Source organism: Euleptes europaea, chromosome 1 (genome assembly GCF_029931775.1).
Source record: "Euleptes europaea isolate rEulEur1 chromosome 1, rEulEur1.hap1, whole genome shotgun sequence".
NCBI lineage: Eukaryota > Metazoa > Chordata > Lepidosauria > Squamata > Sphaerodactylidae > Euleptes > Euleptes europaea.
In genome coordinates, this window is record NC_079312.1 from 59,533,505 (window position 1) to 59,560,558 (window position 27,054).

At 44.7% G+C, this 27,054-nt stretch overlaps 1 protein-coding gene across 1 annotated transcript in view; it reads right to left on the reverse strand.

Annotated features, from left to right (window-relative positions):
* Positions 1-2,377: 2,377 nt before the first annotated feature.
* The window catches only part of LOC130480391 (monoacylglycerol lipase ABHD6-like), a 46,125-nt gene continuing 21,448 nt past the window's right edge, over positions 2,378-27,054 (reverse strand). Inside the window, exons 2-9 of the mRNA XM_056852898.1 lie at positions 26,004-26,144; positions 21,424-21,580; positions 20,406-20,519; positions 17,563-17,695; positions 16,852-17,009; positions 15,109-15,163; positions 6,383-6,483; positions 2,378-2,749 (exon numbers count right to left, since the gene is read on the reverse strand). Of these exons, the coding sequence (XP_056708876.1) occupies positions 2,573-2,749; positions 6,383-6,483; positions 15,109-15,163; positions 16,852-17,009; positions 17,563-17,695; positions 20,406-20,519; positions 21,424-21,580; positions 26,004-26,122 (1,014 nt within the window). The 5' untranslated portion in view covers positions 26,123-26,144 and the 3' untranslated portion in view covers positions 2,378-2,572. The remainder of the gene's footprint in view (positions 2,750-6,382; positions 6,484-15,108; positions 15,164-16,851; positions 17,010-17,562; positions 17,696-20,405; positions 20,520-21,423; positions 21,581-26,003; positions 26,145-27,054) is intronic.

Consider the following 27,054-nt stretch of genomic DNA (forward strand, 5'->3'; position numbering starts at 1 on the left):
AACAAGAACTGGAGAGGGGTTCCTTGACCATTTTTTTAAAAAACAAAAAACAAGAATTTTCTTTAAATTACATTTTAATGAAATCCTTTTGCATATAACAGATCACTAAAATCTGGAAACCATAAGAAAACATGTGGCTTTTTACTTTCCTGTCTCTGACAGCTTCATATGCACTTAAGATAACTATCCTTTTTGTATGTATCTACACCTATAGTAGAAACAATGATCAAATGAAAAGCAGTTTTTTTATCTTCTGAAATTAAAGATGGACAGTTCTATTTGACCAAAATATAACCAGTTCTAAAACATGGGGATTTTATGTACCACATTAAAAGTCCTATGGCAGCCATAAATGCAAAGTAAACCCATGCAGATTATAATATATAATCAAACTTCAGAATCCAAATGCAAAACCTATAACTGGGTTTACATAAACATGGAGGAATAATGACATCATCCTATGCACATAATGGTTCCCAGTAAAAGCAGAAAGAACAAGGACCAAAGAAAGCATTTGCCATCAAGTGCCGCAATAAATTCTTTTGCACCTGCAGTCAAGTGGATCCACTAATTTTTAGGGCTGTTTCGGAGTATGTGTGTGATGGGTTTAAATCCTAAGAACACATCAGGAGAGGGGAGTTAGGCGATTTTCAAAAACTTTCCTCCCCATATGATAAAAATAAAAAAGATATCACAGTTATGTAACAAGTTTAGCTTTCTGATTTTGATACAGACATTTCATTCAGCTATGACTTGCTACTAGATATTAGTACAGATAACTGGAAAAAGAGAATACCACCATGTTTGGTATGCTCTATACCAATATACTAATAAAAAAACTGTTGAAGCTTATACTGTACTGCATCTGATCAATAATTCACACTATAAGCTAATTCTCCCTGCTCTGGCTCCAGTTTGGGGTAACAGAGTATGGTAAGCAGAAAAGCCTTTAGAACACCCTAATTATATTTTATTGTTACATATTTAATCCATTATTTATTCCCACCCCCAATTATTTACCCTTCACAGAATTCATAGAATTCATTACAAAAACTCAATTATTTACACCAAAACACTCAGTGGGGACATGTAATTAAGAACAGAACTGAGGAAACAGCTCACCCCAACTTTACCCTGACTTTGATCACTCATGCATCTTCTATCTACAGTATTTATTGCTTGGATCAGGTCTCATCTACTTGGAAAAAAATGGCTCCAGGTTGGCTCCAAAATGGCTCCATGGTTTATTAACTGTACAGAAAGATTGCTTTTCACAGGGAATGATTTGCTAATCACTTAAATACAGGTGTAGTTCCATTGATCTCAGTAGATCTAAAACAGTTTGGTGTGTATGTGCATGTGTATTTGATAGTCAGTGAATTGCCCCTTAAGCTTGAATCCCTAAACCAATTACTCTAGAGTTATTTGACTATCACAACCACAGGCATATAAGAACATTTTTTGTAATGAAAGCAAGGCCAGATGATACTAATATTTCAGCATTGCTGACAATTAAGGCAGTACATACATAACAAAGGAGTCGTCAAGAGATAGAAAAACGCATCCAAAATAAATTAATGTAAACATGACAGAGCTGCACAGTCCATGAAACTTTCATACCATTAAAACTGTGTATGTTGCCTTCATTCTCAGCCAAAATCATAAATTAATGAGCTACAAAAACAGCACTTCTGCTAACACCTGGATCACCAGAATCTTCTGTAAGAGCTGCTTATCATGCAAAGCCGTATATACTAAGAGGCAGGATACACCCGAGGCTCAGTCTATGAAATTTTCCTCTTTATTGTGTTTCCTATATATTTTAAATGAATGTCATTGACATCTACGTTCCAATTAGCCAGATATTATGCTAGATCACATAACAGAGCTGCATAAACCTAGGATTGGCCAGTACATTCCATGATATAGAATCTTCTGATTTCTGGTCATATTCTAGTTTATATATTATATAAATAATTATATGACACATACGCTATAGTTAAAGTCCAGCGGATAAACATAAAACATTTTTTCAGGTAATTCAGGCTGTGGTCCTCTACGTACTTTATTTGGGACTAAGGCCCATTGAAATAAGTGGTGCTTATGAGCAAAGCTGCTTACGATCAGGCTCAACTAGGTTTCACAATATACCAGATCATTGCAAAGGGCTGAAAACTGGCGACCCTGCAAGATAAAAGTAGGTCTGTATCTCTTCAGACTCTCTAGTTAACATGTACAGTATCCAATCCCAACTTGGATACCTAGTTTCAAAATTTGTGAAAACAGATGGGATAGTACTGAAAGAAAAACAAATTAGTGCCACAGATAGGATGGGTTTTTTACTGCTTCCCAAAAACTGTGGAACTTTACTGGACTTTACCAAGAGTAACCATATTCTGAACACAGCTCAGTGTCCTCTGAGTCACTACACTGGCAGAACTACGAAGTCATAGATCAAATTTTCATATTTCTTCAGGGATTTTGGCACGGTCACCAAGTTCTGTACAAGATCCCTGAGAATTTCACCACAACTGAAACATCTATATTAAGGGTTCAACTCAACAATGAAAGTTCAAGCCAGTTTCTTGTTGTTTTCTGCATTCTGGACAGTAGCTAAGAACTCCAGGAGGAGCTTCGCTGTTTTCCTGGGCCGTTCCACGACTACCGAGTGTCCACAGTTTTCCAAAATGTGTACTTGACAGTCAGGAATTGATTTTGCTAAAGTATCTGCTCCAGAAACGTCCAGCACCTGGATGGCAAAGGGGGAGAGGAAGAAAAGGATGTTGCTCACGAGAAAGATATGCCTCATCACAGGATCAGGAAAAATAGATCGTCTTAGACAAATAGTCTGTGCTGACCCTTACATCAGTGGCATTCACCAGGAAATTGTCAGTTTGGCTGCAAGAAGCATTTAATAAAGCTGGAACTGCAACTGAATTTAACACTGAGGCTGGAAAATTATATTTTTTAAAGTAGTTAGTTCACTATACTGGAAAAAAAAATAGTTCATCCCCAGAGGTCACAAATTCCAAAACAGCTTTTACCATCAGCTAAGAAACTAAGCCCTTATCTGATCTTACTTTGCGAACCTGCTGACTTTCAGGTTTGCTGTATGCCTTTATTCCTCCTTTTCCTGCCCATTTTCACTGGGTAGAAAGTAAATTGTGACTCATCTGAATCCTGCCTATGGAGTCTCTGAATCCATAATCCATCCTTAGATTTTAAAAAGGGAGATTCAGAAACAAATAAGCCTGGTCAGACATTTTTTTCCTTTTATTCTTGCGGGGTAAAAAGTAAGAACTTTACTTCTTCACATACTAGATTCACAAATAGGGTTGCCAATCTCCATGTGGGGTTGGAGATCTGCCACTATTACTACTGATCTCCACCGAGATCAGTTTACCTGGAGAAAATGTCCACTTTGGAAGGTGGACTGTATGGCATTATACTCCACTGAAGTCCCTCCCCTCCCCAAACCCCACCTTCTTCTGATTCCACCCACCCAAATCTCCAGGTATTTCCCAACCCAGAGATGGCAACCCTATTCACAAAGCAATATTTTCTCACTAGACCTGAAGACTAATATGGCACAGGGGAGGCTAACTGGCTGCCGTAACCTTTCAGCACTGAAATGGCTAGAGGAGTTTGTATGCACAAAGATAAACGTTAGCTGAGCTACACTGAAGAGAAACCAGAATAAGAAGGCAAAAGCTACTAGTGAGAAGAATGCAAAAACAAAAACTATAAATTAAATCCTGAGAACTAGAGTGTTAGACATGGATTCTCTATGAAAAATATTCTCTTGATTTATCCTCCTGTGTACCATGTAGCTCCTGGCAGTTAGTCTCCTGGTTGCTAAAGTGCTATACACACCCCATAATATCTTGAATAGAGAGAGGTTTCTCCCCCACAACCATACTACATCTTCCCAGACTCCTCCCCATATGTGGACATGGAGCAGCAGTATGTGTGATTGTCAGATGTTAATAACCTGTACCACTTTTCCATACATGGAAATGCTGCCTGCACAGGGAATTCCTCAAGTTTCAAGTTGCCTTAAAGAGCCACTGGCCAAAATATCTCAATGTGTGGAACCTACTGAGAGCAACCACCAGCAATATTTCAGACCGACCAGAAATATTGGTGAGGAGATTGACGTCAGGCTGGAAACAGGTGCGACACAAAAAAAGGAAGGCCAATGGAGGCCCTTTGCAGCACCCGGACCACTTAATGAATACCACTTCCCTACAGGATAGTTTCAGAGGGTAGCCGTGTTTGTCTGCAGAAGAGCTAGATTCGAGTCCAGTAGCACGTTAGAGACCGCCAAGATTTTCACAGCATAAGCTTTCAAGTGTCAAAGCTCTCTGGCGAAGGTGTCTGATGATGGGAGCTTCCATTCTCAAAAACGTATACCCCAAAATCTCATTGGTCTCTAAGGTGCTACTGGAATTGAATCTAACTTCCCTGAAGCTAACCCTATCCCTCATTCAATTCAGCTTTGTTTCTAATGCCATTCTGCCCTCATACTTTTCCTGCTCCCTCACGTGTAATCAGTCCCTCCTACTCTCACTGCTAATTTTTTCATGTTGCCTTTGTTTCCTTCCCGCTGTTGCATTTTTCTGTCTCTGCCCCCCCCCCAACTCTGCCGGAAACTCTTGGAGCAGTCGGTCCTTCTAGTTGTCATGACAACACCTTTTCTCCTTAACTAAAGCTTTGGTGCTAATGGTACCTTGGATCTCTGGGTGAATTAGTATTCACCGCAACCTTCTCCTTCCTATTCTCTCACGCAACATCCATTCGCCCGGTTACGGCAATTCGGCCTAGGTGTGGGAGCTCTGATTCAACACGTCGCTCCTCCACCCAAGTGACATCCAGACTGCTTTTTGTGGGTTGAACAGTTCAGTACAGATCAGTTCACACATATCTGTTGCCTCAATTCAAATGAACAGGGCAGCCCTGAGTGTGTTCAAGAGCTTGATTGTGTGCGCTGGAATCCATTTTGGGGTACTCTGAAGCAAGATGGCTTTCTTCTCCACTAGCATTCTCCTAGCATTTGCTACTATGCTTAGCCTAAGCTTCAAAGACCCTTACTCCACCACCTCCCTCTCTTTCCGTTTCCACTGCCATCACTCAGGGCCTCTCTTTAAACTGTATCTCTGAGTATTTATCAGCTTTACTCAAGCTTACTGTGGAGTCCCAATTTATACACACACCATTTTCTGGACAATTCTCTAGGATTTGGGTAATAGGGGCAACAGGTTAACAAGATTCTCCTAACCAGTTTCTTTTTTTAAAAAAAAACCAATTTATTACAAAGAAAAACTCAAAAAATTCGAAACATATTACTATTAAAATCGGTTTCACCAACACAAGCCAGAGGATTGGTTCAGAAGTTAACACATAAACGTCTACATTACGCACCTCTCAGACAACTAAATTATATTTTTGTCCAATACCAGGGCTTTTTTTTTTTTTGGTGGTGGTAATCACTGGTACAGATTACTGGCACCTTGGGGGCAGGGGGGGGGCTCTCCTAAGTCCTGAAGGGGGAATTGGTAGATATATGTGCAACCTTATTACTGGCTCTTTTTTTAAACAACAACAACAACAAAAGCATTGTCCAGGACTAACATACAAAGACTTCACCAATTTTCTTCAGCCTTAACCTGTATACTCTAACTGTCATTTCTTCAACTGAATTTCTTAACAGCCATAATAAATAAACATAATTGTGTGTAGGCTGTGAGCATTTTTAAAGGGAAGGGGGCTATTTACTGTATTCTCTATGATTTAAATTTGGATCTGAAAGCTGCCTTCAGCCACAGGAAAAAAGCAGGGTATAAATATTTTAACAAATAAAATAAAGTGCCAGAAAATGTTGTTAATAGTCACCACCACCACCCAACCCAAAACTCTGGCCAATGCATGTGCAGACAAAAAAGATAACAGAAAGAAATATTTACCTGTTGCTCTTTTACACGATCCTAAAAGGAGTCTCCCTAGCTGGTTGCAGGGCTACCTATTTAACCAACCCCACACCATTCTTTTCTAAACAGACTGACGTATAATAATTTCAAGTAACAGAAAAGTCATTTCATCACAATGTCTAAGCCCAGGGAAAGTGATCTGGGGCAGGCTAAGATCTTTATATTCCTGATTGTTACATAGTAAGAAACCTAGTTGTACTTGCTAGGTTATAAATTAATCTGCATCTGGACAACTGGGCTAGGCTCCGGGCCCACAAATGCAGTAATAAATTTGTTCATCTTTAAGGTACTGTCGTTTTCTTTCTAGCTCTCTTCATTTGCTATTCTGCTGTACTCACTGATCTTTCATTTGAACTACGGAGGAACGAACATGAAAAGCAAATCGGCTGATGTACCTGATCTTGCTTTCCCCAGATGATCTGTGTTGGGGCTTTGATCTTGCTCATGTTTTCATAAAGACAGGTTCTTGACTTTTCATTCGCAATCTCTAAAAATACTTTTCAGAAAGAGAATGAAGGGGAAAAATTAGTCTAGCACAAGTGGGATTTGATTGCGAACCAAATCTTTTATACTGAATTTCATTTTTTGCCAATGAAAGGAGATAACAAGAAATGGAAGAATTTCCAGAACACAAGAAACGGAAGGTCAGACAATAAGGCTAGAGGCTGTGTGGTTGTGTAAGATCCCTTTAGTTGTGGCACTTGACTATGGGGCTGCCACTAAACCTATCAGCCCTGTGTGGTCTCCTCTTCCCCATGTACTGCATAGGTAGATTTGCTAATGCTGTAACATAATCGTAATGCTTAGCACAGGTAGAGTAGAAGGTTCATCCTCATCTTTCAGACAGGCATAGGGCAGGCAGCAGTGCGTGCTGCATTCTGCCGGCCACAGATCACTCACCTGCCCTCGTAAGCTACAATGGCTAACAGGAGCCAAAGCAGCAGCTGAAGCCACTCGAAGGGGGAGGTCAGGTGAGCGAATGGGGACTGGTGTGCACAGCAGTGGCAGCGGCTTGTTTGGCTGGGGGCAGTGAGCAAGAAGCCACGGGGCTCAGGACCAGTGGCCACCAGTCAGTTGCTTGCCCTCTTTATCTGCATCGCACCGAGGGGCTTCTAGCTTCCCTGAAGCATGACTTTTAAATCCTCATGGCAAAAAATCATAGATGAGAAATTGTTATTGTTGGGCTTCTCGCAGGATATGTTATTAGATCTTGGGAAAACAGAAGCTTTCGCCAAAAATAAAAAGCGCATTAAAGAGCTTGATTATAACAGCACTACTTTTTGTGCTCGCCGCGTTAGTTCAACTTAGTTTTTTTGAATACCACCACCATGCGGTTTGCCCGCTTATACTTATTATTTGACAACTTCTCATCTTTCTAGAGTCTTCTGTTTAGCTAGATTGAACACTAACCTCTCTATGGTTATGCAGGGCAGGATTTTGAATATACCATACTCAGAAAGGACCTGTCCTTGCTCTTCTGGCTCTATTGATTCATTAGCTCATGCCCTCTTGGAATGCCGCTTTTATGAGGAATTTACTGTAGATCACATTATATCTCTCCCTTTTTAACATATAAATCTAATGCCTCTGTGTCTGACATAATGCCTTTTTTATTAAGTGACAGGGATCCCAAGGCTACATCGCCAGTGGCAAGATTTATTTCAGTCCTTATATCCCTCAAACATTAGATTTAAAATTACGCTGCTCAAGATCAATGGATCTGTCAGCCCTTGGCCCACAGAACCAGAAATCACCACAAAGTCATATAGAGTCCAAACAGATGGCTTTTACTGGTCAATTAGGCATACAGTGCAAACGAATAAAATGACAGCTATGAGAGGCTCACTAGCTGGGAGATATTATAAGGCAGGAAAGGCGGGTGATTACACGTACAGGCTGAATACAGTTTCCCAGGAGCTGGGTTCCCAGGCCTAGGTATGCGACCTTGGGGGGCAGACAATACAACGCAGAGACAGAGGCAATAACGAAACCGAGATAGCAGCCTGACATTCTGCTCTCCTCAAGGCCCCCTCCCAGTTCGCAAGGGGGCTGGCCGATCTGGGTAAGCAATGTGAAAGGCGTCGACGAGGTCGGGGGCGGAGACATCCCGTGCGCGTACCCATTCGTCATAGGCAGGGGGGAAATGTTTCCAACGGACCAAGTATTGCAGGTTGCCATGGTGAACACGGGAGTCAAGGATCTTGGAGACTTCGAAGTGTTCCTCCCCCCCCACCATGATGGGTTGCGCAGGAGGTGGGTCCGGATGCCACCGTGGAGAAGCAACATGGGGTTTGAGGAGGCTAATGTGGAAAACAGGATGCACACGCCTTAAGGATTTGGGGAGAGCCAGTTCCACCGTGACAGGGTTTATGACCCGGGTGATGGGGAAAGGGCCAATGTATTTAGCACTGAGCTTATGGCACGGTTGGGTGGAACGGAGATTTTTGGTGGAAAGGTAAACCAAAGTACCCACTTGCAGATCACCCCCGGGGGAGCGATGTTTGTCAGCTTGTGCTTTGTATTTACGTTTGGCTCGGTCGAGGTTGCAAACGAGCCAGGGCCAAGTGGTACGGAGGGCGTGTGCCCAGGAGGCAATGTCGGGGTTCCCCTCCCCCTCTATATCATCTGTAGGAGCGATGGGACTGAAATCTTGTCCATACACAGCAAAAAATGGGCTAAAACCTGTGGATTGATGCATGGCATTATTGTAGGCATATTCTGCTAAAGGTAACAGTTCTACCCAGTTATCCTGGTGGTAGTTAACATAACAGCGTAAATAACATTCAAGTACAGCATTGACACGTTCAGTTTGACCATCAGTTTGAGGATGGTATGCACTAGACAACCCTTGTTCCACTCCCACCAACTTGAGGAAAGCTTTCCAAAACTTAGAAACGAAACCACTGCCGCGGTCACAAATTATCTTACGCGGAAACGAATGTAAACGAAAGATATGCGTCACGAAGAGGCGGGCCAGTTTCTGAGCAGAGGGAATCCCTGCGCATGGAATCAAATGTATTTGCTTAGAAAACAAATCAGTAACAACCCACAACACAGTTTTACCCCCACTGAGAGGGAGATCAGTCATGAAGTCCATAGCAATCACTTCCCAAGGTTTGCTGGGCGTTTCAAGAGGTTGTAGTAGTCCCGGGGGTTTGCCCTGCGATCGTTTCGCAGCGGCACAAACGGGACAGCTGCGGATGAAGGAGTCAATGTCGGAACGCATTCCCCCCCACCAGAACTGTCTGCGCAATAAGTGAAGGGTTTTCAGAAACCCAAAGTGCCCAGCTGTTTTGGCTCCATGGGCTAAATGTAAAACGTCCTTTCGGAGAGCCTTGGGGACATACAATTTCGAGTCCTTGTACCAGGATCCTCCTTGTTCCAAAACACCAGGGGGTAGGGTATGAGCGGAACGTTCTAAAAGGCACTGGTCCCGAAGGACAGTTAAAAAGGACTCGGAGATGGGGATTTTGGAGGGGGCCCCCCCGTCGGCCATGGAGATCTTAGAAACAGTTATGGGGCTAGTGCTTACGTGCGGCGGCGCGCAGACTGCAGGCGGCTGGGCGGTCGGAGGGGTAGGAAGGGCGGGAACTCCGGTTTGTTGCGGTGGCGGCTGGGCAGCCGGTTGAGCTGGCGGAAGTTGTACGTTGGGTAAGGTGTGCTGATGCTGGGATCGAGTTTGTACAGCCAGCATAGGTAGAGCCCCACGTTGCATAGGGGTGAACAGAGAGTTGGTGGGTCTTTCGAGTTTTACCGGATATTGTGGTAAACGGGAGAGGGCATCCGCAAGAACGTTCTGTTTCCCAGGGACGTGCTTCAGGGTGAAACGGAACTGCGCAAAGAACTCCGCCCACCGTTGTTGTTTCGCTGATAGCTTATGGGACCCCGTGAGGGCAGCTAGATTTTTGTGATCGGTCCAAACCTCAAAGGGGACTTTAGACCCTTCCAAGAATTGTCGCCATAGAGTCAGAGCATGATGAACTGCGGAGGCCTCTTTCTCCCAGATGGGCCAGTTTAATTGAGCGTGCGCAAATTTTTTTGAAAAGTAAGCGCAAGGGTGAAGAAGACCATCCGGTCCTTGCTGGAGGAGAGCCCCTCCCATGGCTACATCGGAAGCATCGACTTGCACAATGAACATTTGATTTGGGTCTGGGTGCTGTAGCACCGGCTCCGAAGTGAAGAGGCGTTTGAGGGCCAGAAAGGCGGCTTGGCATTGCTCAGTCCATAGGATTTTCGCGGAGGGCAAGGCAGCCGAGCTTACTTTTCCCTTAGTTTTCAGTAGGTCCGTAATGGGTAGAGCCACCTGGGCGAAGTTAGGGATGAATCCTCGATAGAAGTTTGCAAATCCCAGAAATTGCTGTACTTGCTTCCGGTTGGTGGGGGGAGTCCAATCGAGGACGGCTTGGACTTTGGCGGGGTCCATGCGAAGACCTTGGTGGGAGATGATGTATCCCAAAAACGTGAGTTTGCTTTGGTGAAATTCGCACTTAGCAAGTTTTGCGAAAAGTTGATGGTTGCGCAGGCGTTGCAGAACTTCCCTGACCAGAGCCACATGCTCGTCCATAGTTTTCGAATAAATGAGAATGTCATCTAAGTAGACCACCACCCCACGATATAGAAGGTCATGTAGGATTTCATTGATGAGTTGCATGAAGACCCCCGGGGCCCCTTTTAATCCGAACGGCATCACAAGGAATTCATACATTCCGAAACAGCTAGAGAAGGCAGTGAGGTGCTCATCCCCTTCGCGGATACGGACTCGGTAGTAAGCTTCCACCAAGTCTAATTTAGAGAACACACGGCCTTCCTGTAATTGTCCCAAAATATCGGATATTAATGGGATAGGATAGGCATTGGTCTGGGTAACCGCATTGAGCTTTCTGAAGTCAATGCACAGGCGAAGGTCGCCCTCTTTTTTCCGGACGAAAAACGCGGGGGCCGAGTTTGGGGCATTCGAAGGGCGAATGAACCCTCTGGCGAGGTTTTTGTCCAAAAAGTCCCGGAGGACAGTGCGCTCGGAAGCGCTCATAGGGTAAATCTTACTCTTGGTTAATGTGCAGTCCTTTACCACTTCAATTGCACAGTCTGAGGCCCGGTGGGGGGGTAAGGCATCACATTCCTTAAGGTCGAAGACATCTTCAAAGTCCCGGTACACAGCGGGTAGAGCCGGTGGTGCTGGGGCAGTAGAGGTTAATGCTGGAACGGGCGGATATAGCAGAGCAAAGTTTTGCCGATGCTGGCCGCAGGTGGGACTAGCGAAGGAGATAGTGTTTGTTTCCCAATCAATACTGGGACTATGTCCTTTAATCCAGTTAATTCCCAAGACCACTTCAAATCGGATAGGGGCTATAGTGAAGTCTATTTGTTCCCAGTGGGAACCAATTCCCATTGCCACCCCTATGGTGCGGTGATCAACTGGACCCCCCTGGAAATGGCTTCCGTCCATTTGGGCAAATTGGACGGGGGCGGGTAAAGCCTCAGAGTCGGCTCTGAGTGCAGCAAAAGTGGTTTCGCTTATGAGAGTGCGACAGCAACCGGAGTCAATTAGTGCTTTGACGGGGATTTGTGGGCCACCGTTAAGTTGCTGTAAAACTGCATCCACGTAGACGGTGGAGTCCACGTCTTTAATTTTGGTAGGAGCATTCGGTTTGATAGGAAGATCCTGAGAGGTCTGTGGAGACGCTCCATTCACCACAGACCGGAGCCGTTTTTTGACAAGTCGAGGGGAGATTCCAGGTTTAAGGCTGGAGAAATCCAAGGATTTTCCTCATCCGAAGAGGGAAAATCGTCCCCCAATGGGGCACTTGTAATCCGAGACCCGGCGGGGTCGTTGGTAGTAGGCAGGGAGGCTGGGTCCCCGGCATGGAGTGCAGAGGGTGTGGGTCTTCCCGGAGCTGCGCTGCGGGTGGCCGCGGTGCCTCTGCGTGGTGGACGACCTCGGGCGCGGGTTGTCGTGCTGGGACGAAATATTTCCTGGCGGCGTGGGCAAACGGCTGCAAAGTGGCCCATTTCTTCGCAAGTAAGACAGGCACCCCTCTGAAATCGGGCTTCACGTTCCTGGGGAGGACGTGGGGGATTTCGTGGGACGAGCAGTGGTGCCTTGGGTTGAGGCTTTTGGGTGCCTTTTTCCTTGTGCTTTTGACGGACGAGAGAAATGAAGCGTCGGCGGCTTTCCACTTCCTCGGCTAATAGGATCCAGTCTTCGAGGGTATCGGGATCGCCTCGCATGTAAGACCAGTTCAGAATGTCAGGATGCAAGGCTTCCCTGAAATGATGGATCAGGGTGGTCTCGGGCCAACCTACAATTTTACTTGCCAGTCGTTGAAATTCGTCGGCAAATTCTCGAACTGTAGCAGAGCCTTGTTTTAATTGTAAGAGTTCCGTTTTGGCTCTTTCCCCCAGGAAGGGGTCCTCAAACCTCCTTCTCAGGGCAGTCATGAAGTTGTTGAGGGAACGAATAGCACGAGAGCGGGTGTCAAACTGGAGGACCATCCAGTCAGCCGCTTTACCTGTCAGAAGGGAAGCTACGTAACGCACCCGGCTGTCTTCCGTGGGGAAAAGTTGTCCTTGTTCTCGCATATAACTGTCCACTTGATGCAAGAAACAAGGCAAAGTCTCGAGAGATCCGTCATACGTAGTCCTCAATTTGAGTTGCTTCCAAGGGCCGGGCGCAGGTTGACCCGGTTGCACGGGTGGTCCGGGCGGAGGGACAACAGGAGCTCCAGGAGGCAAGGGTGGAGCAGGCACATTAGCGGGTGGCTGTACGGGTACCCCCTGACCCGGTATCGGAACGGGCTGTCTCAGAGCTATCAGGGTTTGTTGTAATTGCCTGTTCTCCTGAAGCATACGTTCCATTACTTCTTGGAGTTGATCAACACGGTCGGAGAGCTCCCGATTTTGGGCTCTTAAGAAATGAGCCTCCTCACTTGGGCCACCAGTAAGATGAGGCTTACTGGTCCGGAAGCTTGTGGCCCATTGAGAGCTATCCCCATATAAATCCTCGTCTTCAGACTCTTCTGAGTCTCGACGTCGGTCAGCCAAACGGCGTGCGCGTTGAGTCGCGCGCGGCGGGACAAACGCCGGGGAAAAGGACAGACCTGATAGCCCTAGTACATTGCCCTTAGGGCGCGTGTCCACGTTCGCCTGATTCCTAATCCTTGCTGCAGCCGCCCTGGCTGCTTCCGCAGCCTCTCTCTCTCTTGCGACCTTAGCCGCTTCGGCGGCTTGCTGATCCGCAAGAACTTTGGCGTTCTCAAGTCTCAGGGCAGTCTCTGCCGTAATGCGCGGCAAAAGTTCTGTCTCCAGGAGTGAGAGTATGGGGTCGGGTTCCCCGCCCAGCAGAGGTTGTACTCGAACCGCCAGTGCGGGTGCCTCGGCTCCGAAGGTCGAGGTCAAAACTTGAGCCAAGGTGGCTACCGGGGTGTCCTTTGTACATTCCACAAGGAGAAGAGCGGTGCTAATAGCGACTCGCTTGGCCTCAGCCTGACAGCTGGCTGCATCCGGGATCAGGGAAAAACCCTCCGGTGGGGCTCCCGCCATGGTAGAAAGAGTTTCTCGAGAAATAAGATTATCCAAAAGTCCAGTTAATATTTGTAAATCCTCAGTCGCCAATCGGGCATCGTCCAGTAATTGATCCAAGTCCTGAAGATCTAGACGAGCATCAGTATCCTCCGACGTTAACATCCAGAGACGTCCTTTAAGAGATTGCCACTGTTTCTGTACCAGTCCCCTCAAGCGGCAAACCTCTCGGGTCGTCCGGAAAAGTTCAGCGATTAAGTCTTGTAACAGAGTAGGATCCTCAGAGAAGGGCTCCAGGGTGTAGATCACCTGGAGAGCTGCATAGCTCCCATCCAAGTGGCAGGCGAACCCCCCTGGGCTCCAGCCTGGCTAGTAGAATGGTGAAGAGTTAGCTGTCATAATGTCAGCCCTTGGCCCACAGAACCAGAAATCACCACAAAGTCATATAGAGTCCAAACAGATGGCTTTTACTGGTCAATTAGGCATACAGTGCAAACGAATAAAATGACAGCTATGAGAGGCTCACTAGCTGGGAGATATTATAAGGCAGGAAAGGCGGGTGATTACACGTACAGGCTGAATACAGTTTCCCAGGAGCTGGGTTCCCAGGCCTAGGTATGCGACCTTGGGGGGCAGACAATACAACGCAGAGACAGAGGCAATAACGAAACCGAGATAGCAGCCTGACAGGATCAAGGAGCTTCTAAGGGATAAAGGAAATAAAAGGAACACTTTATCTGCATCGCAGTGGCAATGAGCCTGGGAGGGAGCCAGCAGGACAGCATCTTCCCAAGGACCTCAAAACCTGGAGCTGGATTTCTGGTAGCCACATGGAAACTCCGAACAATGTGCTTCTGATTATTAGATGCCAAGAGGAAAACAGAGGATGGTCATCACACTTCCATCCCTTGCTTTGTGACCTTCCCAGAGGCATATGGCAGGTTAGGGTGGGTTTTGGAAAACAGGAAAGCAGTTCGGCATTTATTTTAAAAATGAATGGAGATGAAAATGAATGACTCCCATTGTTCCATTTGTCTTTACGACAGAAATGAATAGGAAAAACCAAAAGAAATCTCATTCATTTTGTTTTCCCCCATTGTTGCACATTAGCCCTGCAAAGCAATGTAATGGAGGTATTTTGCATTAGATATGCTGGCTGAAACAGCATGGAGGAGAAGGGAGAAAAGAGATGCAGTGGCTGCAGAATTTTTTTGTGTGTGAATTACCCTGCTTACTCTACGGGGAAACTCGCCACATCCTTCAAGCAGAAGAAGACTATCTAGGTCTCTCATAAATACCAATGGAAAAATGAAAGGATGTACACTTTTTAAGTTGCCTGTAAAATGTGCACCCATTTTCCTGTCTCTCTGTAATTTGGCAGGTCTGATATAAAAACAAATAAACCAATAATTAAGGAAAGACCAAACAATTTGGCTCCTTAAAATGAAAAGAGAGAAGAGTACAGAAATGGCGGGCGGGGGGGGGGGACATATTTTTTTCTATACACTCAGGAATATCGAAACACCAATTTCAATCCCCAAGAAAGAGCCCTCCAGAAGTGTTCCCATTCATGGCCCAGGAGAGAAAAATTTGATGCACTTACGTTTTCGGTAAAAATCATTATGTGGTATGCGCACATCAACGAGGCCCTGCAGTATCTATAAATACATAACTCTGTATTAGAAGTACAGAATATGCATGCCACCTACATCTTCTGACATTTTCCTTCATGGGAGACAAGACAAGAAACTGCTGCCTAAGCGCACCAGGAGATCCATTCTCACAAACACTCGTGTGCTCTGTTTTCTCGTGTGCAATTAAGGGGTAAGCCTGTTTGAAGTCAGCACAGCAAAAGCTGCTGCAGGACACAGTGGAAACGAGTCTTTTTCATGCTGCTAGAGAAGAAGAGTTCCCGCAGAATTATTTTCAAATAAAGGCAACTCTCCGTCTCCAAAAAGAAAGGGACTATATGCTTGAAAGGGAAAGAGGATCTTCCACCTAAGAAAACGAGAATCCTGTGTCAGAAAAATTTCTTGAAAGTCAGTTATTATATATTCACCCATTGTGAAGATAATTTTAGCCATTTTATTAGCCTTTGGAGGAACATCAGATTTGCACACATAGTGAACAGTCTGAGCATTCCCAGTGGAGCAAATAACATTTCAGTTGCATTCATTTCTCCCTTTCTCTTTTTAAAAATATCTCATGCATATGGCACAGCGCGCTCTCGGCTCTCCATTTGAACACCCACACAGCTGCTCAAAAGTATTCAGGACAGAGCTTGGGAAAAATTAACAACAAGAAGGAAAGTGTCAAAGAATGATAAAACTCACATAAATCCTGTGGAGCATATGCCCCTCAGATAGTTCCTTAAGGTGCTCTGACCCCCAGAAGCAGCATTTTGGAAACATTTCAGGTTGCCATGGGATGGAGGGAGGCAAGGTAATCATCTTCTGGTGATGGATATCTTTTCTGTCAGCAGAAATTACGGATCCAACCCATAATAATTCAAGCACGTTGGTGAGGTTTTGGTTGGATTTTTAAAAATTGTCTAGACTTCATGAATTTTGAGATCAGGGCCCTGAAGGATCTTCAGGAAGACTCATATGCTACCACAGATCAAGTGCTGGACCCAAACTGTTATTGGTCACATGCACAGGAGTGGTATTTGTATTAGGTCAATAAACATTGGTTAAAATAGCAGCAGGCACAGAAGACTTTCTGCAATAACCTTGGTGCTAAATAAGATTGCCAATGAAAGTAGGGCTGTCGATTCGGTTCGATCCGAATTGAAAAACCGCCGAATTTCCCCCGATTCGGCGGTTTCCGGTTCGGGACAAACCGAATTTAAAAAAGGCGAGAAACGGGGGGAGCCGAATTTGGCGGGTTCGGCAAATAAATTCAGCACATTCGGGGTTCGGTTCCCCCCCGCGTGCCTTCACAGGGCTTCCCTGAAGGCGCGCGGGGGGCCCTTTAAACAGATCTGCGCCTCCCACCTGAGCGGCGCAGATCTGTTTAAAGAGCCCCCCCGCGCCTTCATGGAAGCCCCGTGAAGGCGCGCGGGGGACCCTTTAAACAGATCTGCACTTCCCGGCTGGGAGGCACAGATCTGTTCCACCACCACCACCCCCGCAGCCTTCAGGGGGCTTCCCTGAAGGCACGCGGGGGGCGAATTTTCCCCCGAACTCCGAATCTCGCCCGAATTTCGGGGATCTGAAGCGGGGCAGTTCGGACTTCAGCACGGTCCGAATTCAAAAGGGCCGAATTTTGCCAAAGCCGAACTGTACCGAATTTTTTTTCCCAACAGCCCTAAATGAAAGATTGCCCTGTAATTCATGCTTCTTACCTGCCTGGGGACTTTAAAGCGAACATAAGAGCAGAGCTTTAACATGTCTCCCATTTCCTCGGGGGTGGATGGAATTAATGGGATCCTGTCCAATGCCTTAGATTCAGTCATCTCCCGCAGCTGCTTAATTAATTTGCTTTCTGTGGAAACCGGTAATCCTGAAAACAGAGGACAAGCACACCTGCATATTACAGTCTGAAAGGAACACAGAAGCAAGCTTGCTAGCCTTGCCAAAGGTGGCTGGACCATAATGAACTATTTCTTAATGATGCAAGCAGAAAAAAGTAATATTAGAAATGGATCCAGCATTTGACATCCAGGGTGGAATCACATGTTACTTTAAATGCATCGCAACTGTTTATAATAGGTATTATCTGTTTATTGTACATATCATGCTGGTTTTACTGCATTGCATTCTAATTCTGTAATTCTGTAATTCCACTCTCTGCATTGTTTGACATATCATATCTGATAAAGAAGGAGGAAGTTCAACGTGTGGTTACAAGTTTCAGCAATAGCCACACATTTTGCAAAATGTGCAGTTCTCCCTTAGGCACCTGTCTGAAGCAAGGCCAAAAGGTCCTGGCAACAGTTCAAGATTTATTCGAATCCTGCTTCCTTCCTGTGTTTGCACAAACACGGAACATAACTCCAGCATTCAGTTCATTGGGATGGGGCTCTATATTCCGCTGCTTCCTTGTGCTCACTCACCTGCAGGGCACACAAGAGATAAACTGCAGATGTCTGCTGGGTATTGAGCAGCATAAACGCCTGCCACATTTCCACCCATTGACGTGCCTACTAGATGAAAGGGTTTTCTGTTCAGATTGATACATTCAACAAACTGGGGGGAAAAAACCCAAAAGGGCAACAATGCATTAGTACACCACAGGTAACAATTTTAGAGAGCTGGGAAAAGAGTAATGTATTTTAAAATAATAAGAAAAAGCAACTAACGACTCTTGAGATTCAGAGCAGGTTAGCTTATTATCAGAGCCCTGTATAGCTCTCCCTTTATTATTCTCTAGAATTACCATTACCAGTGAAAGATCTGGACCTCGCTATTCCAGAGAGAGAAAGAAAGCCCCACCAAGCAGATTATTTCACACACACAAGTGCCTTTTTCCAAATGTAGAAAAGATGAGGGGGTGTAATTTCTATTGAGAGGGAAGGCAGCATGGTGTCACCCAATCTCATCAGATCTTGGAAGCTAAGCAGGGTCAGAACTTGGAAGGGAGACCACCACGGAAGACTCTGCAGAGGAAGGCAATAGCAAACCACCTCTGCTTCTCATTTGCCTTGAAAGCCCCTGGCTGGGGTCACTGTAAGTTATCTGCAACTTGATGGCATTTTACAAACACAGTTTCTGCTGTAGAAGGCCAATGTAGAATAGGCTTCTACTCATACAAGCTATACTGGCAGATTTAGGGTGATTTCATAAAAATACGTATGAGCTCTTGATAAACAAAACCTACCATACTATCATCAGCACCTTAGAAACCAAAATATTGGTAGGGGGGTTGACTAATTATTCATTTAGGTAACTCATTTAAGTATTCTGTATTTTACAGCTACAGATGCTAATGAAACTCAGATGTTTTTTGTGGCATCCCCATGATCTCTCAGACCTTGTGATGCCTGAGATTGCAGTAGAGACTACATGTTTAATATTAAAATTGAGAAATGAGATCAGGCTACAGGCAATCAAAAGCTGACTCACAGGGAGCAGCCAGGTTCCCCTGGAAGCTTGAGCCCACCCTGACACTATCCTTCGGCTTTCTGAACACTCATCAAATCACAGGTTATGATTAATGACTGAGGTTTGCAAGACAATATTCAAACTTCCTGGACCATCCAGGAATCTGCCTTACGTTGCAGACCTCTCTGGAAACCTAAGTAAAGCCAGGGCTTTACTTAAACCCATCACCTGGCCTTTGTTAACAGACATTAATCAGGTGTGCTACACAGGAAGTTCAATCATCTCTCCAATATCCACTTCCCACTTGGTACCCATCCTCTTCCTCTCCTTCCCTGTTACCTTTTTGGGACAATTCAAAATCTGCCAATAAGAGCCAGGATTCTGAAACTTCCCAGAGGTTCCCCAATTATAAATTCACCCAGTCACAGGCAGAATTCTGAAAATCTGGCCAATGACAGAGAGGAGCCAAAAATGCACCCAATAGAATTTGTTCCTTATAATAAATGCTCAGGAAAAATAAGCTAAAAAAGGCATACTAGCATGAGCAAATTTGCTCAACCACTCCAGAATGTAGCTTAGTGGCGTAAATGTTCAATCTGATCCTCAAGATTGCTCCTCTACTGCACAAATCACTGGACAGAGACCTTTCCTTTCTCCCTGGACCACTCCCCTTGCTACTTCAGAACTTCCTAAATTGCACTGAGACCGCTGAATCAAGCAGCGTATGAAACTTTCTACTCTGCTTCTTTAATCTTGTCCCTTCTTTCTTGATCCTAGCCTCCTCCTTCCGTGAACATATCCCTTCCCTTCCTCTGCTCCAAGTGTTCCAAGAGAAATTGGTTCAACCATCACCCTCTAACCTTCCCCCTTCTCTCTGGGGACACTGATACTGAGGGTGTTTCTGAGTTTGAACTAAATCGAGGAAGGACACATCTAATGTAACTGGGACAGCTTCTATTAGGAATCATCTTATTTGTTTGTTGTTGCTTATTCCCCAAATGCTTGTGTAATTCTGTAGGCCACCTAGTTACGTGTAGCTCAGTAATTTCCCAAATTTAGTATTTTACATTGCTCTTTCCATTTACTAGCATTTTCCTGCTTTTTTCCACCAAGTCCTGTCTCAATCCGCTACTTCAAATTCTGAGGCGCTGCTCAGCTGTGTGCCTCTTCTAGCACAGAGCAAAGATCCCTTAACCTGGGAGTTCGGGCAGAGAAATGAGAAGGATGTCTTTGTGACTGGCTGGCATGGTTGCTTGTGAACACTATAAATGAGAAGCTTAACAATGCCATCCTACGCAGAATTATACCCTTCTAAGCTCAATTATTTCAATGGGCTCTGAAGGGTGTAACTTTGCTTAGGGTGGCACTATAAATGTATTCCCCTGTGCAAGCATCGGGTCATTCCTGACCCACGGGGTGACGTCACATCCTGATGTTTACTAGGCAGACTGTTTATGGGGTGGTTTACCAGTGCCTCCCACAGTCATCTTCCCTTTACCCCCAGCAAACTGGGTACTCGTTTCACTGACCTTGGAAGGATGGAAGGCTGAGTCAACCTTGAGCACAGGTTTATAATGCTCCCCTGCTCTTCATTATAAATCCTTTCACACATGCTGAATAATGCATTTTCAATCCATTTTCAATGTACTTTGTAACTGGATTTTTGCTATGTGAAACAACAAAATCCACTTGCAAACCATCACTAAAGTGCTTTATAGTGGATTAGTCAGCATGTGCAAAAGCGCTCATAATCTCGTTTTCACAAAACGAAAGAAAGAACTCTCAAGTGATTCATGCATACAAGGTGGAACAGGGAGAATAACTGAACAATGGGGGACATTATTTGAAGAGTTACCTGGTGTATTCTTTTCACTTGCCCATAAACTGAGTAGTCATCTAGAGATGACCGGGTAGTGCCCTCATGGCCAGGCATATCAACACAAATCAAGTGCAGGTGCTTCGGGAGGAACTGCAGAAAAAAAGCTCCAAGTGGTTAGGCTGAAGGAGAAATTTTATGAGAGCAAAAGCAATTCCTGAATGGGTTTCCAGCCACTTATTTTTGAACAAAGCCACTGTTGGATAACTGTGTATTGGCAGTGGCTGGACTATCCTAATGCTGATCCAGCACAATTTATTCCTTTCAAGGAAAACCCACAGACCTTTATGTGGGAAAAGGAACTGCACACATATACCATCAACCACAAGTGTCCGCATACTCAGCTTGTTAATGCCTTTGGACATATTAAGCAAATTCTTTGTGAACAGGTAAGCAAGCAGACAAACACAGTCCCCTTTCCAGTCTCTCATAATGACTCACCTGGAGGCTTAGAAAGCAGCCCCACTGAGAGCAGCTCTACTGGCCACAAGTGTTTTTACAAGCAGATGTAGAAGTTTGATAGCCAAAAGTTTCCAGAACTGTCCAGGACAACTGTGTGCCATTCAGTCTGCACATCTGGCTTTCTATGTTCAATGTTAGATTACTACAGAAGTAGGGGCTATATTATCCTATGACTTTTCCTCTGCTCCCATCTGGGCACTATACCACCCACTGGGCCATCTGGACTTGTCCTCAATCCTAATTTCATGGTTGATGGCACAGTTCTACTGCTCTGTAGCTGGATTCCATGATACACTGATCACATATGGATGTTTGTATCATGTGACTGCTTCCTGGACCAACATCAGAAAAATCGATGGGAAATAGTTGCATAAACAGCTCTACCTATAATAAATATCCATGTATTACCTATGCAACATGGATGCCAGCCACAGTGACACACGCACAGGAATGATTAAATACGAAACAGCCACTGCAAAGAGGTTTTTGCCTGAAGTAGTATTTTTCTTTTACAGCCAGAGAAACAGAAACATACCTTGACTACAGATTGCCACATATCTTTGTGCGCCGAGAATCCATGTAACATGAGTATGGAGGGTCTGTGCCCAGGCCTCCCCCGGTAAGAATAGCAAAACTGGTAGTCGTCATAGTTGGCATATCTAACTTGCATGCCCAGTGCTCGGCGCCAATACCTGGCAAAGGAGAAGGACTGCAGTGTATTGAGTGCAGCACAACCTCAGACAGTTCTAATCCCTGGTTTGTTTTGATGTAGATTCAAGACACTCGCCTTCTCTTTCAATAGTCTACCTGTGCCCCATCTTATCAAATCCCACCTCTTAGAGAGCAAACCATATTGAAAAGGGCAGAAGTGCTGGGATTTACAGAATCAGCCTGTTGATTATTGTGAACCGAGAGCAAGAGAGAATGCGAGAGACAGAAAGAAAATTAAAATGAAAGGAAGATGTTTACTAGGCAATTGTAATCTACACACCACTGAAACATTGATGCCTGGAGTCTTCAACAATTATTGATGTTTCCAGATATTCTATGGATACAATACATATTAAATGCTTACCAAATTATATACATACTTACTAAGGATCATAGTCTTATTAGCTGTGCTTTGAATGGGAGATTAAGGCCATGATCTATTTACAGATCTACATAATTAAACTATGCCTTGATCTAACCTTTGGCTGAATAGTTCTGTTATCTCAATGGTATAATAACCTTACTGATATTTTTAATTTGATTTTTTACAAAAACAGTCAAACTTTTAATTATGGCCTGCTGTGTTCAATTTACATTGCTACAAGAATATTTTTTAAAACCTCCTTCTATTGTTATTTATTATACCATCAATACAATAACAAGATATGATTAGCTTGGAAAAGCACTGGTGTTATTATTCAATATTTCCATAAATATGCAAAGAGTTACAAAATCCTTATATCCCACTGGTAGATTGATCACCATTGTTTCAGCTCCCCTGATGAAATGTTTGAAAGTTGTAGCCCAAAGCCACAAGAAAAAGACTATCTTAGGGGAAATTTCAGCTAACTTTTCCCAAATCCCAACCAAACATTATCCACCACTCTGTGACGTGAAACTGTTTTAAGGGCATCTCATCAAACCCCTGCTGAATGATGTTAACATTAAAAGAATGTAGAATTCTGGTTCTGGTATATAGTTGATGTGTGACCTCAATTGCTTCCCCACCCACAAACACACATATCCTGATTCGAAAGTTTACATAGCAACGAAGAATCTAAAAATATCTTGCCATGCCTAAAGTGGAATCTTGCCCCAAATTTGTATTATGATGGAGGTGCTTCATACTGATATTTTCAGCAATGTATACAGATGGATCAATGCTACAAAGAAATCTGTCAAAAGCTCAAATGATCCTTCACAAAGTGTTAACACGATTATGGGTGGAAGTGGCAGCTAAACCACTTAGCACCGAGAGAGGCTCTGCTTTTCAAAGGCCGAGACTACACTAAGGTCTCCCCAGGCCTTCACATCACAACTCTGCAGATCTGCACAAAGCTTTCGAAAAGCAATATCATGGGGTGCAGGAGGCAGAATTATCATAAATCCACAAGCCTCAAAGAGTTCCAAGATGTTTATAAACCAATAAAAACGCACACACATATCATTGAAAAGCATGTTTGCAGACCTGCAATAGACAACGTTTCAATGAGCTAGAGCAGGGGTCCCCAAAGTAGTGCTCGTGGGTGCCACGGTGCCCAACAACCCCTTTCCTGGCACCCACTAAATGCTTTCAGAAGGTGGGTGGGGCTGGGTGGGGCTCTTGACTGGCAGGCCTTTTGATTGGCTACACAGAATAAAATAAATGTTGGTTTTGCCACCGCAGTGTTTGTTTTATTCCCTCTCACTCCTTCCCCCCAGTGTATTCCTTATTTTATCCTCCTTGTTCCCTGCACCTGGGCCTCCTCTGTGTCTTTCGCTCCGCCTCCTGCAGCAGCCATTTTGGGGTTGCACCCATCACCCTATACAAACTCCAAAGGTGCCCACAGGCTCAAAAAGATTGGGAATCCCTGACCTAGAGTGACATACTTTGAATTGTCTGAATGAGGAGTGGGCTCAGGAAAGTACCAGCAAAAAGCTATTGAGCAGGTATTGAGCCTGCCTGTTCTCTTTAATTTCACTTGAATGTCAAAGAGCTCCTCATCCTGAGAAATCCATTGAAAGGATAAATATCATTTTGTTAGCCAGGACACATACTGTGCCTCCTTCCTTCTTAGAGACATCAGGAGTGGACTTACATGCTCTTTGGTGGAAAACTGAAGCACAAAAGCAGTTCAGATTAAAATCCCTCTCACCCCCTGCCAAAGGGAAGAAAAGATCGGGCATTCCAATCTACATATCAGTGTTGAAAACCTAGTTTTAATGCCAGGATGAGGCCCTAATTATTTTACATGGTGTCCTTAATATGCTTAAATGGGCTGAGAGGATGACCTTGGCACTTACCTGGTTACTACCACCAGTAAAGCCCCCTCCCCCATTTACATCACATGTTTGCACACATCCTGTCCTATTCTATCTACTTTCTATGGATGGGGGAAAACAAGATAAAGCCTGGAATATTTATTTTATTAATTCTCTTAATCCAGAGAGAGGTTTGATCAGAAAGATATTGTACAGTGAGTTATCAACAGGGGACTTTCTCCTTTCATATGACATTCGTATTGACAGGAGACACAGTTCCAGAAAGCTGTGGCTATTTTACAACATCGTATTTTACAACACAACATGTTCACTAGGCTGAGCTTGCAGGCCTAAGCCATTTTGGAGCCACTCAGCCATTCCAAAGGAAGGCTGACAAAGCTGTGGCAAGCAGCAAGAGCAGCACAAGGGGCAACAACTAGGGTTGCCATGGTGCTAGGGATAACAACTAGGGTTGCTATTGGCAGGAGATTTTTGGGGAGCAGCCTGAGGAGGGCGGGGTTTGGGGAGGGGGGGACTTCAATGCCATAGAGTCCAATTGCCAAAGCGGCCATTTTCTCCAGGTGAACTGATCTCTATCGGCTGGAGATCAGTTGTAATAGCAGGAGATCTGCTATTACCTGGAGGTTGGCAACCCTAGTAACAACTCTCACAGGATTGCAGCCTCATTAATGCTCCTTATAGTAAAAAGCAGCCACAAGGGGCTCCTTACGCAGACCAGATTCCCCTAAGCGGACATGAGAGACTGCGAGATCACCACATAGGGAATGCTGCTATTACTATTCATAATATGGTGTCAGAGCAGGAGAAGCAATTCTCATCCTCCTGACCAATGTCTGCCTTATTTTCCCTAGTTCACTATGGAAACGTGATTCCTCCAACAGTCTCCCTCTCTCTCTCTTTACTTCTCTGCACTAGTCCTCCCCCCCACCCAAGATCTCTTCTTGTCAGATCTACAGGGGCCTATATTCCAATCCTATAGTGACAATTACTCCTGTTTACACATTTAAAACGGCTTTTTCTGTCTGTTAAACCTGTCTGGTAAGCAATTTGCCCCCCTGTCTGAGGAAACGAGCCAATGGCATCTGTACTCATGGAGCACTTATCTCCCTAGCCAGACAATGTAACCAGGGTAATACAGCATTGCTTAGCAACTAGCAACAAAGACATGGCTTGATAATAAGATAGCACGATATTTCCTTAGCAGCACTGATATTAATGGAACAGCAACAGCAGTGACTTTTACAGGAGCGCGCCACTGAGGTTTTAAACTAGAACCCATTCTATATACAGCGGCCCTAGCCCGACAATCACCTAAAGCAATAGGTGCAGTAGGGCAACAAGGAAGGTCCAAATGCCCCCAGTAGCCTACAACACACAGTAAATAAATAAATGTGCAATAGGGCTAAATGCACAGAAAACTAAAGTGCTCCTTCCCTGTCAACAAAGGGGGGAAGGGAGACAGTGTGATTAATCCATGCTTCACTGTGCAATAATCCACATCACAAATTGTGTGTGTGTGTAAAGTGCCGTCAAGTCGCAGCCGACTTATGGTGACCCCTTTTGGGGTTTTCATGGCAAGATACTAAGAGGTGGTTTGCCAGTGCCTTCCTCTGCACAGCAACCCTGGTCTTACTTGATGGTCTCCCATCCAAATATTAACCAGGGCTGACCCTGCTTAGCTTCTGAGATCTGACGAGATCAGGCTAGCCTGGGCCATCCAGGTCAGGGCAAATCACAAATTACATTGCTGGTAAGGTGGGAATGTGCAAGCACTTACTCATCCTCTTTGTGAGAAAAGAGGAGCTGCTTTAGATGAACCTCTGTTCTACGCTTAAGAAAGACTAACCGGTGGGGAAAAAGGTAAAATATCATCATTTTCTTAGCTGCTGACCACCATCTTAAAAATTTTGCAGTCAAGCCAGAATCTGGAGAGCCCAACGAATATGGCCCAAATGGTTCTGCAGATACATCAATATTTGCCCAACCATTTCTTCTTCCCGTACATCAATTATTCTTCATCAAGCCTCACTCCAAAGGAGCCTGATATTTGTCATTCAACCTGAACGCGTATTTTAAGTAACATGCATTAACAACTGAAAACAGAACTGAAATTGATCGATCTGATGAAACAAAATCACCTACCAGTAATATATTTTGATCAGTGCTGAAGGCCACAGGAGGAAGGATGCTACAAATGCCAGAATAGGGATGGCCAGAGTGCCTCCGGCTATTATAAACATGTTTAGCACATCGAGATCCATCTCGTCTTCCTTACAGCTCTGCCTCACCTGTATGAATTAAAGAATAGCCAAACATCAACATTAAAATAATGAACAAAAAGGCTGCAGCCAAGTATATTCCATTCCTGTGTGCATCCCATTATGATCAGAACTACAAATAATGCTCCTCAACCCACATCCACTCATTAAATTCTCTTTAGTTTGGTTTTCCTACAGCTGAAGTAAGCTTTACTCCCATGTAAGTATGCACAGGGCTGCGATGCCAGACTTGCTTAGCTTCACCAAAGATTCTGTATCACGTGTCCACCTTCAGAAGCTCTCTTAAACAGAGCGGCCTGCCAATTTGCGTGTGTGTGTGTGTGGGGGTGGAACTGGTACACAGAGGAGGGAGTTTCATGATCTTGGTACTCTACCCCAAGTTGCTACTCACAGAGCCTCTGAAGTGGAGGGACTGGGACACGGAAAGAGGTCTCTCCAGACAAATGCCTGTTTTGTATATAGAGGGGCTGATAGAACCGGAAGCCTTGTGGTAACTTGATCCCAACTGTTTAGTGCTTTAAAGGCCAACACCAGCTCTTTCCATTGGGACCAGAAATAAACTGTCAAATCAATGAAGTCATTAAAAATATGCATAACATGCTCAAACCAGCCAACTCTCATGGACAGCTGGGCAGCTGTCCTTTGGACTAGCTGAAATATCTGAGGATTTCTCAAAGGCAGTCCCACTTACTGTGCGTTACCATAATCTAACCGGGAACTCAAGTGAGGTATGTGGAATTATGGTTAGGTGCTACTTTTTCAGGAGAGGTCACAGTTGGTGTATCAGTCTAGCCTGGTAAAAGATACTCCTGGCCACAGTCCCCCACCTCATAATCCAGGAGCAAGGCTGGGTTTAGCATGGTGCCCAAATTGTGCATCCAGAGCTCTGGATGGCCCAGGCTAGCCCGATCTTG